Raw genomic sequence first — 13,835 nt, 5'->3', positions numbered from 1 at the left:
AGTCCTATTTCTGTTTGTCTTTCTCTTACTAAGGCCCTTCTCCCCTGATTGCATAGTTTGGCTGGGCAACCAGCATTTGGAGGAATCCTAGTTGTGCCCAACCTCTTCCATGTATGAATTATGGAGGCTACTGTGCTGTTGGAAACCTTACTTGCAGCTGACTTTTTGTAGCCTTCCATACTTCTGTACCTTGCAATAATCCTGTCCATGAGCTCTGCAGGTAGTTCCTTTAACCTTGTGGCTTTTGCATTGATACAGTATACATTCTCAGCATACTTTGAGGGCTTTTACAGAGAGGTATGTGCCTTTCGAAATCATGTCCAATCAATTTAATTTACCACATGTGGATTGCAATCAAGGTCTAGAAACAATGATCAAGAGAAATAACCTGAGCTAAATTCCAAGGGTCTGAATACTTATGCCAATGTTATATTTCAGACAAACACCCCAAAAAATGGAAGGGGGTCTTAATAATTTATGAATGTGCTGTATGTGAGCACCTATGAAATAAAAAATAGAAGAAAAAAATTACCAAAGTTACAAAATATGTTCATCCAAAGAAGAGGGCTAATTTAAAAGTTTTTTTTTATCTTACTAATGCAATAGCGTCTGCACATGCCTCCACATCCACCAGACTACAACAAGATGGTGAAGAAAACAAAATGGTGTGAACAGGTGAATTGGGGAAAAAATTAAATTGCCAGGTGTGCTGGAATAGAGATAGAGGAATTCTGGACTCAACAGAAGCCAGACTTGTTTATGCCCTTTGTTTGCTGCATTAGGCCCATAGTCATTTTTATTTTTATTTCATTTTTAATGGACAATTTCCCTGTCAGAACCCTGCCTGTTTTCTATGCCTTCCTTGCTGCAGTTTCCTAATGGAAATCTTCTAACCTCAAGTGTGGCTTCAAATGACCTATGCATATTATTCAGGGTGACATGAGCAATGTTGCCACTATGATATAAAATGTATTTTAAGCTGTAATGGAAGGTGTTTTGAGCATAAGAGATAATATAAAAACCCTGTAGCAAGATGCCATACATAGTGAAGGTGTTACTACTTTTAAAACAGGATTGCTTTTGCCATAAAAGGTTGCAGGAAAGGTGTTTATATTGTTTTTATCTAACAGGTTTGCTACACAGAAGAGAGTGCTGGCTTCTCCAGGGCTGGCTGCACACAAATTGTCATTTAGAATATGTCTTTTAACGGATGTTCTAGAACTCAGAGCTGTCAGACAGTTATGTCATGTTGTAGCTTTAGGAAATGTGCATCTCAAGTCTCTTTTGAAACATCACATACAATTTTACATTAAACAAACAGATTTCCAAGAAACCATATAGAAAGTCACCCTTGGAATAAATGTGCGCTGAATGTGTGTCTTAAACTGTCTATGCCATAAAAAAGTGTTGTTCATAAATATTCATAGCACTGTACGTGACTCCGGCACAGTTTTCTTGTTCATTCAAGCTTGCAGTCTAATTTTATTTTATCTATTAATTTTGTTTATGTGACTGAGACTTAATAAGATAAAATAACTATTTTGCTGACATTGGCCCTCTGGGTGTCACTGTTACTTTATTTGTGTATTTAAAGTGCCAGTAAATTTAGAGCAACTTTACCAACCCCCCTAACCCCAACTAATCCTACTTTGGACATTTCCTCAATACTGCAGAGAGCAACAGTGATGTTTTCGCATCAGTGCTGTTACCTATCAGCCATAACCCTGGTATCTGGTTTTTTTTCAGCCAGCTTTACCATAAAAGCAGTCCGAATGGCTAATTAGCCCACCTGATCACTTTCAGCCCCCACTCGACAGTGTTTCTTAGGCTTACCGTCTTCCTGAGAAATGATTTGACTGTGCAGATGGCTAGTCACAGAGACAATGAGAGACTAGACCACCTCTGATTGCCTCTATGGCCTTGGAGGATCAAAGTGACATCATGACATCCCTTCCAGTCTAGTGTGGAAGTAAAAAAAATAAATGGACAAAATTCTGCCACCCCATCAGAAGCATGCTGCAGCTTACCTGGACAATGTGATTGTCCATAGTACAGACTGGGCCTCACATCTGCCAAAAGTGCAAGCCCTGTTAGATTCTATACTGGAAGCTGGGTTTTCAGCCAATCCAAAGAAGTGTACAATTTGACCAAATTTCTTGGGTACACTATTTGGAGGGAAGTAATAAAACCCCAAATCAACAAGGTTGAAACTATAGATGGCCGCATCCCAACAGTAAGAAGCGCGTACAAGCATTTCTAGGAATTGCTGGCTATTATCAGCTATTCATTCTGCTTCTCAGGCTGTACCCCTAACCAACTTGACAAAAGGGAAGGAGTCTGTCATGGTTAAATGGTCCCTGGAGGCTGAAGCAGCATTTCAGTGTTTAAAAATAGCCTTATGTAGTCAGCCAATGTTGTATTCCCCTGACTTCTCTAAGGACTTTGTTGTACAAACTGATGCATCAGATGTTGGGTTAGGAGCAGTGTTGTCCCAAGTTTGGAAGGGGGAAAAGTAGTGATGAGCCGAACAACCCCCGGTTCGGTTCGCACCAGAACATTTAAAAAATCTAAAAATTTGTTACGAACAAGCAAACACCTTTAAAGTCTAGGGGACACAAACATGAAAAATCAAAAGTGCTAATTTTAAAGGTTTATATGTAAGTTGTTGCCATAGAAAGTTTATGGGGACCGGGTCCTGCCCCAGGGGACATATATCAATAAAAAAAGTTTTAAAAACTGCAGTTTTTTTCAGGAGCAATGATTTTAATAATGCTTAAAGTGAAAGAATAAAAATGAAATATTCCTTTAAATATCGTGACTGGGGGTGTTCTTAGTATGCCTGTAAAGTAGCACATCTTTCCCGTGTTTAGAACAATACCACAGCAAAATGAAATTTCTAAAGAAAAAATCTCATTTAAAACTGCCCCCATCAACAACGTGTTTTTAGGGGGAAGCCAAAGCATCCTCACCATGTTGAGTGAATGTGGCCTGGTACAGTTCAGAAGGGGGGGCTCTCTCGTCCCCTTTTCCTGCGGCCTGCCAGGTTGCATGCTAGGATAAGGGTCTGGTAGGGATTTTGGGGGGGGGACCCCCACGATTAAATGAATCTGTATTGCCGGGATCTGACAATTCCTTACAGTCGCGAGTAATTTTAAATGACATTTCTAAATGAAAAAAAGTTATTTTGCTTTGGTATTGTTCTAAACATGGGAAAATGGCACTACTTTACAGGCATACTAAGGACACCCCCCAGGCACGTTATTTAAAGGAATATTTAATTGTTATTCTTTCACTTTAAGCATTATTAACCACTTGCTGACAGCCGCACGACTATTTACGTTGACAACATGGCACAGGCAGGCAGATTGGCGTACAGGTACGTCCCTTTAAATTTGTTGCCCAGCCGGCACGCGCTCCCGCCGTGTGCCTCGCAAGTGCGGTTGCGGGTCCCAGGAACGCGATGTTCCCAGGAGTCCCGTAATTTTTACAGTAATCGGTGCATTTTTATAGCACTGATCGTTGTAAAAATTACAGTGGTCCCAAAATGGTGTCAAAAGTGTCCGATGTGTCCGCCATATTGTCGCAGTCATGATAAAAATCACTGATCGCTGCCATAACTAGTAAAAAAAAAATATTAATAAAAATGCCATAAAACAGTCCCCTATTTTGTAGAAGCTATAACTTTTGCGCAAACCAATCAATAAACGCTTATTTTTTTAAACCAAAAATATGTAGAAGAATACGTATCGGCCTAAACTGTGGAAAAAAAATGTTTTTATATATATTTTTGGGGGATATTTATTATAGCAAAAAGTAAAAAATATTGCATTTTTTTTCAAAATTGTCGCTCTTTTTTTTGTTTATAGTGCAAAAAATTTAAATCGCAGGGGCAGGACTCGGCCCCCATACACTTTTTATGGCAATAACTTGCATATAAGCCTTTAAAATTAGCACTTATGTTTCTTCATGTTAGTGTCCCTTAGACTTTAATGGTGTTCCGCGGCTTTCGAATTTGACGCTAACACTGCATAATGTTCGCTGTTTGGCGAACACCCGTCCATCTTAGAACCAGTTTTTGTGTCTGTGTAAACTGGGGAGCTTGATACCTGCGTGTGTTGTGAGACAAATTTTCTGTCCTGTGTGTTGAGACAAAGCCTGTGTAGCAAGCCTCTCAACCAGGGAGATAGGTGCTGGGGGCAGCACAAGGCTGCACCTAGTTTATAGCTAGGGAGTCTGTGTAGGTAGTAAGCTGGAAAGGGTTTATTTTCATGTTTCTTTTTGTTTTGTTGCTAATTTTACCTTGTGCGTATATACAGTATAGTGTAAATAAACTGCACCTTTTATTTTTCACCTGCAATGCTGTTTGTTGTGTCTAATTTTGTGTAGTGAACTCATCCAGAGGGTCTCACACACCTGCTACCAAGCTAACCCCTATAAATAAATAAATAAATAAATAAATAAATATATATATATATATATATATATATATATATATATATATATATATATATAAAATTGGAGGGAGAGCGAGAGAGCAGCTCTGCAGAGAAACCAATCAGCTTCCAGGTTTTATTGCCAAAGATTAAGACCCCTTGTCACACTGGGCGGTTTTCAGGTGCTTTAGTGCTAGAAAAAGCCTCTGCAAGGTGCCTTAAAAACCGCCTCTCATTAATTCCAGTGTGCTTTCACACCCGGGCGGTGCGCTTGCGGGACGTTCCAAAAAGTCCTGCAAGCAGCATCATTGGGGCGGGTTGGAATGCATGGGCAGCGCTGTAAAACTGGACTTTTTACCCTTTTGGGGGGTAAAAAGCCCTTAAGTAGCGCTAAAGCACCTCTAAAACTAGCGGCATTTTAGCGCAAATGGACCGGTGGCTCAGTGTGAACGTACTCTAACTGAACAAGCTGAATTTTGAAGGTGCACCCGTTTTAGTAAATCTACCCCAATATATTATAGTAATGAGTACTAGTTTAATTTTTACTGTAAGTCCTGTTGCATATACTGTGTATCGGTGTAATAAAAAAAAAAAACTGAAGAGGAAGACCAAATGTTGTTTTCCAATGATCCACAGTTGTAATATATAATCTCTCCTGCAACGCTAATGGCACCAAAGCATATCAGTCCATGTTATGAACTTGTCCTTTGCGCTGACACAAAAGGTTGATGACACAAGGCGGTTCTGTGACAGTATGAAGCATGAATATTGCACGCATGTCATATGCAATATTTAATACATTCTATTATAGTACAGTACAGAGCATCTCATCTCCTAACTGCTCCTTTTAATATGCAACAAATAATTCACTGATGGGAGCAGGGGAAAAAAAAGCAGTGAAAAAGTAACCTAAGAAATTGATTCAAGCGAAGGCATCAGCAGAGATGACATTTTATTCCTTCATGTTTTAAACATTATCTGTGATAGCATTTTAATGAATACACCATCCTGGATATTAAAACATCAATATCATTTAATAAATGACTTGCTTCCATATATATTATTTTTATTATGTGGATATTGAACACTTTAGGGAGATTGTGTTCATTGCCATTTGGAGATCTTGCTCTATATGCTATGCGGATGGATTTATAAACAGTTTTTGCCATATTTGCTGTTTCTTCCAAAAACATCAAAATGCTGCATGCCTAATCCATGATAGGTGGCACTCTGTATATCTTTAAAATAACGATAAATGCACGTTAGAGGAAGATGAGTTATTGCGATGAAACCATAGTCAACCTGCTGTCTCAGCAGGTCAATTTTTTACTGATGTTAAAGGACACAAAGGACTATGGCAGTCAGGTTAAGAATATGACCACAAGGTGAGAACATGTTTCACATAAGGCGTATTCCAAATGATTTCCACTGCCTTTAATCATTTGGGTAACTGAAAAAATCTGCAGTAAAATGTTTTTACTGCTGTTTCTTATTATGGTTGCAAAATAAAATTGTGTCTTAAAGTCTGCTTGGCCAATAAAGGATCACTAATAAATTAAAAGCAACCTGGGCAATTCAAACTGAGCATATAATGAAAATATAAGTAAAAATAGTGAGAAACGCATAAAAAGAATTGCTAAATCCACAGATATAGCCAACTTAAAGAGAAGTATGGCATTCCATAAAAACAAACTTTTATACTCCCCTAGGGGGATGCAACATTAGTCCAATGCAGCATCTTTCCCCCTCGTCGGCTCTGTGGTGAAAACAAAGCGATTAAACTGCAAACTGCTAATCACTCATTTTCCCCCCTTGCTCTAAACAGAGAACTATGACTAGAGGGGTGCAGGAGGGGCTGACTCAGGCTCTTGGTGAATCACCGAGAGGCTGAGCCAGGTGCCAATCCAGGCTTCTGGGTGGATCTCGACCATATGGTCTGGATTCTTCCAGAGCCTGGGCCAACTCTGTGTTATCAGCCGACAGCAGGCTTCATATTAAAAACGGATCACAGATCGAACTGTGATCAACAGGAGAATTTAGCCCAAAAATGCTTTAGCTATACTTCTCTAACTTTATATGCAAGTTTTGAATTTCCCTGCAAATGTTGAGCTTAGCCTTGCCTCTCCCACATGTTGATATCTCTAATAGGAAATCTCTCTAATGGAGCCCCAGATAGCTGTAAAACCTAAAAGGGGTTCTACTCTTACCCCAGTCTATACAAAAAAAGAAAAGTTTGAGTATAGATAATTCTTAAGCGGTTGTGAACCTTGGGCATGACACACAGGCCCACTCAAGAATATATCCTCAAAGTACACAGGGCATGCCCCACTGCCGCTCTCATCAGTAGGCAATACCATGCTGTGAAATTGTCGCCCCCAAAAAAATAATTATGTCAGAAGGCACAAAAAGTGTAGCTGCTTACTTTTAATAATCAGACACTCACCTGTTCTATGGTCCAGCGAAGCGCGTGTACGAAGCCTCGCTCCTCTCCACGGCCCTGGCATTCTTACTGTGTTATTCTTAATTCGTGTTTTTTGCGCTGTGCATGGCCAGGCAATCTTCTGGGACACGTCACAGGGAGGGAGGGGGGAGAGGTGAACTTCCTTCTGGCGCTATGGTGCCAGGGGAGGAAGTGGGAGCTGGATGCCTCTTAAACGAGGGTATCCGCACCCCCCCAAAAAAAATTACATGCCAAATGTGGCATATCAGGGGGTCCCCGTCACTTAAAGAAGTTCCATTTTTGGGTGGAACTCCGCTTTAAACATTAATCAGACTGGATAGAGAGATAGCAAAAAAAGAAATAAAAAATAGCTAGACTTAAAATACATTTTTTTATAACTCCTTTTACCCCTGTCAGCCCTAATTAACTTGTCACTTCTTCACTTAGCTTTTGCTAATTTTGACCAATTCTTCCACACAATCTGTCAGGACCTGGGCTTGAACCTGGGACCTCTTCCTGTGTCTGGCATTTACTCTTCCCATTGAGCGATCTGGGATGCTGGACAGCTCCTTGTCTGATCTGCTGGACAAACCTACTCTGCCTTGTGTCTTGATTGTTGTTGAACCTTGAACCCCTTGCTCCTCCCATGAACTTCCTATAAAAGCCTTGTCTCAGCACTTCCCCATTGCCAGGTTATTGTGCCTTCCCAGCCAGTGCCTTGCGATTTGTCTGCTCTGCTGTCATTTGTACCTGCAACCACCCGTGTTTGACCCTCAGCCTGTTCCTGGACTACTTTGCTGCCTGATCCTAATCTGTAACCACCCATGTTTGAGCCTTGGCCTGTTCTTTGACTACTCTTCTGCCTGATCCCAACCTGCAGCCACTCGTGATTGATCCCTTGGCTTGTTTACTGACCACGCTGCTGTTTCATTCTTGTCTGCTCATCTGCTACTGTACCCCGGCTTGCTCACACCTTGGTGGGGCAAACTTGAGGACTGCGACCTGGTACTAGCTTGCAGCTAAATCCATCTCCACCATCAGGAGCTCTGGGGAAAACCGGCTAGTACTTAGACTCTGAACCTCAGGGGAGCCTGTATTTTCTGCCAGAAGTGACTGCCTGAATACCTGTCCTGCCACTGCTATAGCTATTGGCCTCTGAGCCTGACTCCAGATCGTGACACAAACAGTCTTCAAATCTTGAAGGTTCCATGGGCCTCTTCTATAAATGCTAATCTTTTTAGTTATTTCCATAGATTTTCTGTTGGATTTGAGTCAGATGATTGGCTGGGCCATTCTAGCAGCTTTTTCTTTCATTGAAACCAACTGAGAGTTTCCTTGGCTTTGTGTTTGGGATCATTGTCTTGCTGAAATGTCCATCCTCGTTTCATCTTCATCATCCTGGTAGATGGCAGCAGATTTTTATCAAGAATGTCTTGGTGCATTTTTCCATTCATCCTTCCTTCAGGGATATGAAGTTTGCCAGTACTGTATGCTGAAAAACGGCCCCACGCCATTTTTTTTCTACCTTGAAACTTCACTGTTGGTATGGGGTTCTTTTGGGGGTGATGTGCAGTGCCATTTGACCTCCAAACATGGTGTGTTTTATAGCATCCAAAGAATTTTGGTCTCATCTGACCAGACTATATTCTCCCAGTATTTCACAGGGCTGTCTAAATGTTGTGCAGCAAACTTTAAACAAGCTTCAACATGCGTTTTCTTCAGCAATGGAGTCTTTCATGGTCAGCTTGCATACAGACCATGGCATACAGACCATAGCGATTGAGTGCATTACATATTGTTTTCTTTAAAACAATTGTATCTGCTAGTTAATTCCAGGTCTTTCTGAGGCTCTTCACAAGTGGTCCTTGGCTCTTGGACAACTCTTCTGATAATTATTTTTATGCCACTTGCGAGGAACTCCTGGTCATGGTCAGATTATGTTCTTTCCACTTCCAGATTATGGCCCCAAAAGTGCTCACTGGAACATTCAGAAGTTTAGAAAACCTTCTGTAACCAATGCTTTCAGTATTTTTTGCAACAATAAGGCTGTGAAGGTCTTGAGGGAGCTCTTTACTTTTGCCCATCATGAGATGTTTCTTGTGTGACACCTTGGTAATGAGACACCTTTTTATAGGCCATCACTTGGGACTAAACCAGCTGATATTAATTTGCATTGACCAGGGGCAGGATTGCTTTCTAATTACTGATAGATTTCAGCTAGTGTCTTGACTTTTCATGCCCTTTTTGCACCTCCCTTGATTCATGTGTTCAATAATTTTTCCCCTGTGTCATTCCATTTTATTACACATAACTTAATTTCTGAATGTATTTGTATGTATGGATTGTATGGATTGTTACCAACATGTAGTGAAAATTTCATGTCCTTAGCACCTTTTAAAAATATATTTACCTAGAAAAATGCTAATTTTACCCGCTGTAACTGCACTGCCCAAGATAAACATTTCTATGAAGACATATTGTAACATTAGCAAGAATAACGGGTGAAGAAATGTTCACATTGTAGTTCCCAAGAGATCAAAGATATTCCAACACCATCTATCCAAAATAATATACCGTATTTTCCGGCGTATAAGATGACTTTTTGCATCTAAAATCATGCCCCAAAAGTCAGGGGTCGTCTTATACGCCGGGTATCTGTTTGTCAGACGGCGGCCATCCATTATTCAAAAGCCGCGCCTCCTCCTCAGGCTGTTCTGTGATAAGCGGAACACTAATTTTCCCAGCAGAGCCTCTGTTCAGTGTTCCGCCTATCACAGGTGCCTTCTCATCCTCGGCCTCGGACGAGAGGACATCCGTGATAGGCGCAACACTGAATAGAGGCTCTGCTGGCAAAATTTGTGTTCCAGCAATAATATCAGAATACAAATGGAAAAACAAAAAAACTGTGCTAATAATAACACTAAAACACACACTATAGGCAGCAGCTGGCGTGCGATACACAAATGGCATAAACAAAAAGCCGCGCGGCTTTTTGTTTTTTGTTTATAAAATTTGTGTTCCGCCCTTAACGGAACAGCCTGAGGAGGAGTCGCGGCTTTTGAATAATGGACGCCCGCAGCCTGAGAAACTCTGCAAACAGGAGAAGGTAGGGAGATCGTCGAGGCAGGCATACTGGCACAGTGAGGCTGGCACAGTGAGGCAGGCATACTGGCACAGTGAGGCATGTATAATGGCACAGTGAGGGGTCGTCTTATACAGTGAGTATATCCCAAAAACAGCATTATAGCTGGAAAATTAGGGGGTCGTCTTATACGCCGGCAAATACGGTACATTTTTTTTAGATAGCCACGAAATATGATTTGAGCTAAATCTATTTTAACTGTGTATTTAGCCATTTGCCTGGAGTCATTCGGATTATTGCATTCTTTTTATCACATCTTTCTCTTTCTTCTACAGAATGGCCACATCTGTTGCTCAGTGGACCCACAGTGCCTTCAGGAGCTGTGATGACAGCCAGCTACTCCTATAGAAGGTTCAAGGATAAAGAATGTTTCTTTCTCACATAAAAAGACCTTACACCAAAAATTGTAATGCTAAAGTGTTGAAACGTGCAAACAATCTCCCTGCTGTTCAAATATGAAAGGAAAACTTAACATCTTAGCTATGGGAGAATCTACTAAAAGGATTTTTTTTTACTAAACTTGAGGCCAAATATATGTCGGCTGCCGCTGACATTTTTTTTGTGCAGAATGCCTACATGGAATTCACTACATAATCATATTTTTCAAAGGGATTTGGTGATGTGCTATTCTGCTTCACAGATGGAACTGTTCATGTTTAAGGATAAAACTAAGTACTTTTAAAGTCAGCTTTATGCCAGCTGTTGCTTGAAAATAATGGAATATCGTAAAAACAATGGCATATACACCCACAGTAAAATTGCTTGCCTTGATCACTGCTAGGTTCACCAAGTCCTGGAACATGAACTAAAGAATCTTGGTGGGGGTTGAAGTGTTTGTAAAGATAAGTTCATATTGTACCACTTGACATCACCTGCACATATTTTTCTCACCGATCTGAAATATTTTAATATATATTGTAGGGAGTGATTTTGCAAATAAATTGAAGATGTGTTATGGACACCTCCTATTCTTTGGTACGCTTTCTGTATCAGCATGGAAAAAATGTGTTTTTGAGGGAACAGCTATCATTGCGGTTTGATTTCTTGCACTTTTTGACTTTTTTTCTTGACTGGATACGTTTAGTATAATTGTGCTCTCATGTGGATTTAAATAAATGTTTCTCTTACATACAATTCTGGAAATTTTTTTCTTCGAACATTTGTATATTTATATCTACCATGTGCACTGAGATGTCTCTGAAATACATTTTATGATGGCATTTTTCATGGTAACGGAAAATAAATCCCTTCCAATCGCTCTTTCAGCTGCCTGTAATTTTAACGGTACTGGTTCCACATAAGACACTTTTATAAAATAAAATAAAAAAATGCCTTTATTTCTAACTACATCCAATACTAGCCACAGATAATAGCACCTCAAAGACTGAAGATTAATCACCTACTAGTTCCACAAGTGTGTAATACAATGCAACACCGCAAAATACACCACGTTTGAGCCAAATTACTTTTCAGTATCGCCTTGGATCCTAGGCTGAGGCCCCATACACACCATAGAATCCATCCGCAGATAAATCCCAGCAAATGGGTTTCAGCGGATAGATCCTATGGTGTGGAATGGTATACACGCCAGCGGATCTTTATCCGCGGATATATCTCCCCTGGGATGGATTCCAGCAGATCGGATATTCGCTGACATGCACAACAAATCCATCTGCTGGAATCCATCCCAACGGATGGATCCGCTGGTCTGTACAGACTCACCGAATCCATCCGTCCAAGGGATCCCCCGCATGCATCGTAATGATTTGACGCATGCGTGGAATTCCTTATATGACAGCGTCGCGCACGTCGCCGTGTCATAATCGCGGCGACGGCGCGACACGTCATCGCAAGAGGATTTCGGAGCGGATTTCAATGGGATGGTGTGTACACACCATCGCATAGAAATCTGCCGAAATCCACAAGAGGATTTATCCGCGGAAATGGTCCGCTGGACCGTATTCGCGGATAAATTCTATCGTGTGTATGGGGCCAAAGACGAGTCAATATTTTAGAAAATACACGGCATCCATAGGTCTCACCGACCTTTGCTCTTCATTGCAAAGTACTGGACGTAAACTTTTGGTTCACAAACATAGTTATATTTCAGTCACTGTAGAGCTGAGGGGGAAATGCAAGAAAAACAAAAAACATTTTTGCTTGCACATGATTAAATCATAGAAATCAGCAAAGCTTCCCCTAATTTCAGAGCTTCCCCTCAGATCTACAGCGACTGCGCTTCCAGTGCACTTGTGCTGCACAGTGGATTTGCCTTTAGTAAGTCAACTTTATTGTGAATGAATCACCATATAGAATATATTACTCTCTCTGACATATATCACAAGACTGTATTTTGTGGTGGAGTTTAGGCAACCCAATGCTGTTTACAAGTGATGAAAAGAGGAAATAATAGATTTGGTCACAAATTATGAGTTACAGATACTGTACTGGCTCAATTTTCAGTATTTATTGATCAGTATTTTTTCCTACCCTCATCTATGGTAGTGACTGAAACGAGATTGCAGATGAAGTTGACTGAAATTAGACTTTTCACCGGGATTATTGGGTTTATCATGGATGACCATGTGAGGAGGGTACGGTCTGGAGAATCTTGGATTAAAAGTCCCTGCTCCTCTGAATGAAGCCAGTTTAGGTGGTTTGTGTACCTTTTAGGTATGTTTTTAGATATATACCCTCAATTGTACCATTTTGGATGTGAACTTAAATAACGCCAGCAGTGGATATCCATACAGCCATGGTATGTAGACCACAATCTGTTGTCTGAAAACATAATGTTCTACATAATTTGCTATTGGGGTATTTTTTTTTTAACCTCGCACCTTAAATATCTTCAAGTGTTACAAATACAGAGCAAGGGATGAGAATTAAGACCAGGTTTTGTAATGGTAAAAAACAAAAACAAAAGTCAAAGCCAAACTCCAGCCAAAACATTTTATTTTAGAGTGTGGAAGAGATGGTCTGTATCTAGTTGTTATTGTTGTCTCTGTCTCTATTGGGGAGATTTACTCTTACTGTGGGATGAAAAATGGCATCAATGGGTATACAGACAAAAATAAAAAAAAATTAGTAGGGAAGGATTAGAACTTTTTACAACATTTTTGCTGTCTATTCCTGGTTACGCCTGCCTCGCACATTTTCCTAATGGGGTTCAATTGGAAAAATGTTTGATTCCTGAGTAAAGTCTGTTTAAAACTTGTGTGAAAACATAAGCTTAAGTTTTACAACTGGGAGAAACTATAGAATACAATATGCACATTTTATCTACAGTAAGGCCTCGTACACACGACCGAGGAACTCGTCGTAAATGAAACATCGTTTTCCTCGACAAGTTCCTTGTTAGGATTGTCGAGAAACTTGACAAGCTTTCTTTGCGTACATACTGTCAAGACCAAATCTCGTCGTTCTCAAACGCGGTGACGTACAACACGTACGACAGCAGGGGAAGTTCGATTCCACTGGCACAACCCTTGGGGCTGCTTTTTCTAATCTCATGTTACTGCGTGTTAATTAAACGTTTGGTAGGAGACGATTTGCACTTTTCAGTCAAATGTGCGATCTCTAAGCATACACACGAAGGTGTTTCTTGTCGAAAACCAGCCCGACGAGGAACACAAGGAAATTGAGACTCCCGTCGAGGAAAAAGAGAACGTGTTCTTTTTTTTTCTCGTCGAGTTCCTCGACAGTTTTCTTGATGAAACATATACACGACCGTTTTCCTCGGCAAAAAAACTCTGCCACCAAGTTTCTTGATGGATTCTGTCGAGGAAAATGGTCGAGGTCTAACACTGGTTGTATTAAA

At 40.5% G+C, this 13,835-nt stretch overlaps 1 protein-coding gene across 1 annotated transcript in view; it reads left to right on the top strand.

Moving 5' to 3' along the window:
- Window positions 1–11,149, top strand: part of NELL2 (neural EGFL like 2) — a 329,995-nt gene extending 318,846 nt beyond the window's left edge. Inside the window, exon 20 of the mRNA XM_040343892.1 lies at window positions 10,291–11,149. Within this exon, the coding sequence (XP_040199826.1) occupies window positions 10,291–10,341 (51 nt within the window). The 3' untranslated portion in view covers window positions 10,342–11,149. The remainder of the gene's footprint in view (window positions 1–10,290) is intronic.
- The last annotated feature ends 2,686 nt before the right edge of the window (window positions 11,150–13,835 follow it).

This window comes from Rana temporaria, chromosome 3 (assembly GCF_905171775.1).
Source record: "Rana temporaria chromosome 3, aRanTem1.1, whole genome shotgun sequence".
Lineage (NCBI taxonomy): Eukaryota > Metazoa > Chordata > Amphibia > Anura > Ranidae > Rana > Rana temporaria.
Note: the sequence above shows the minus strand (reverse complement) of the source record. Positions and strands in the feature narration are given on the sequence as shown.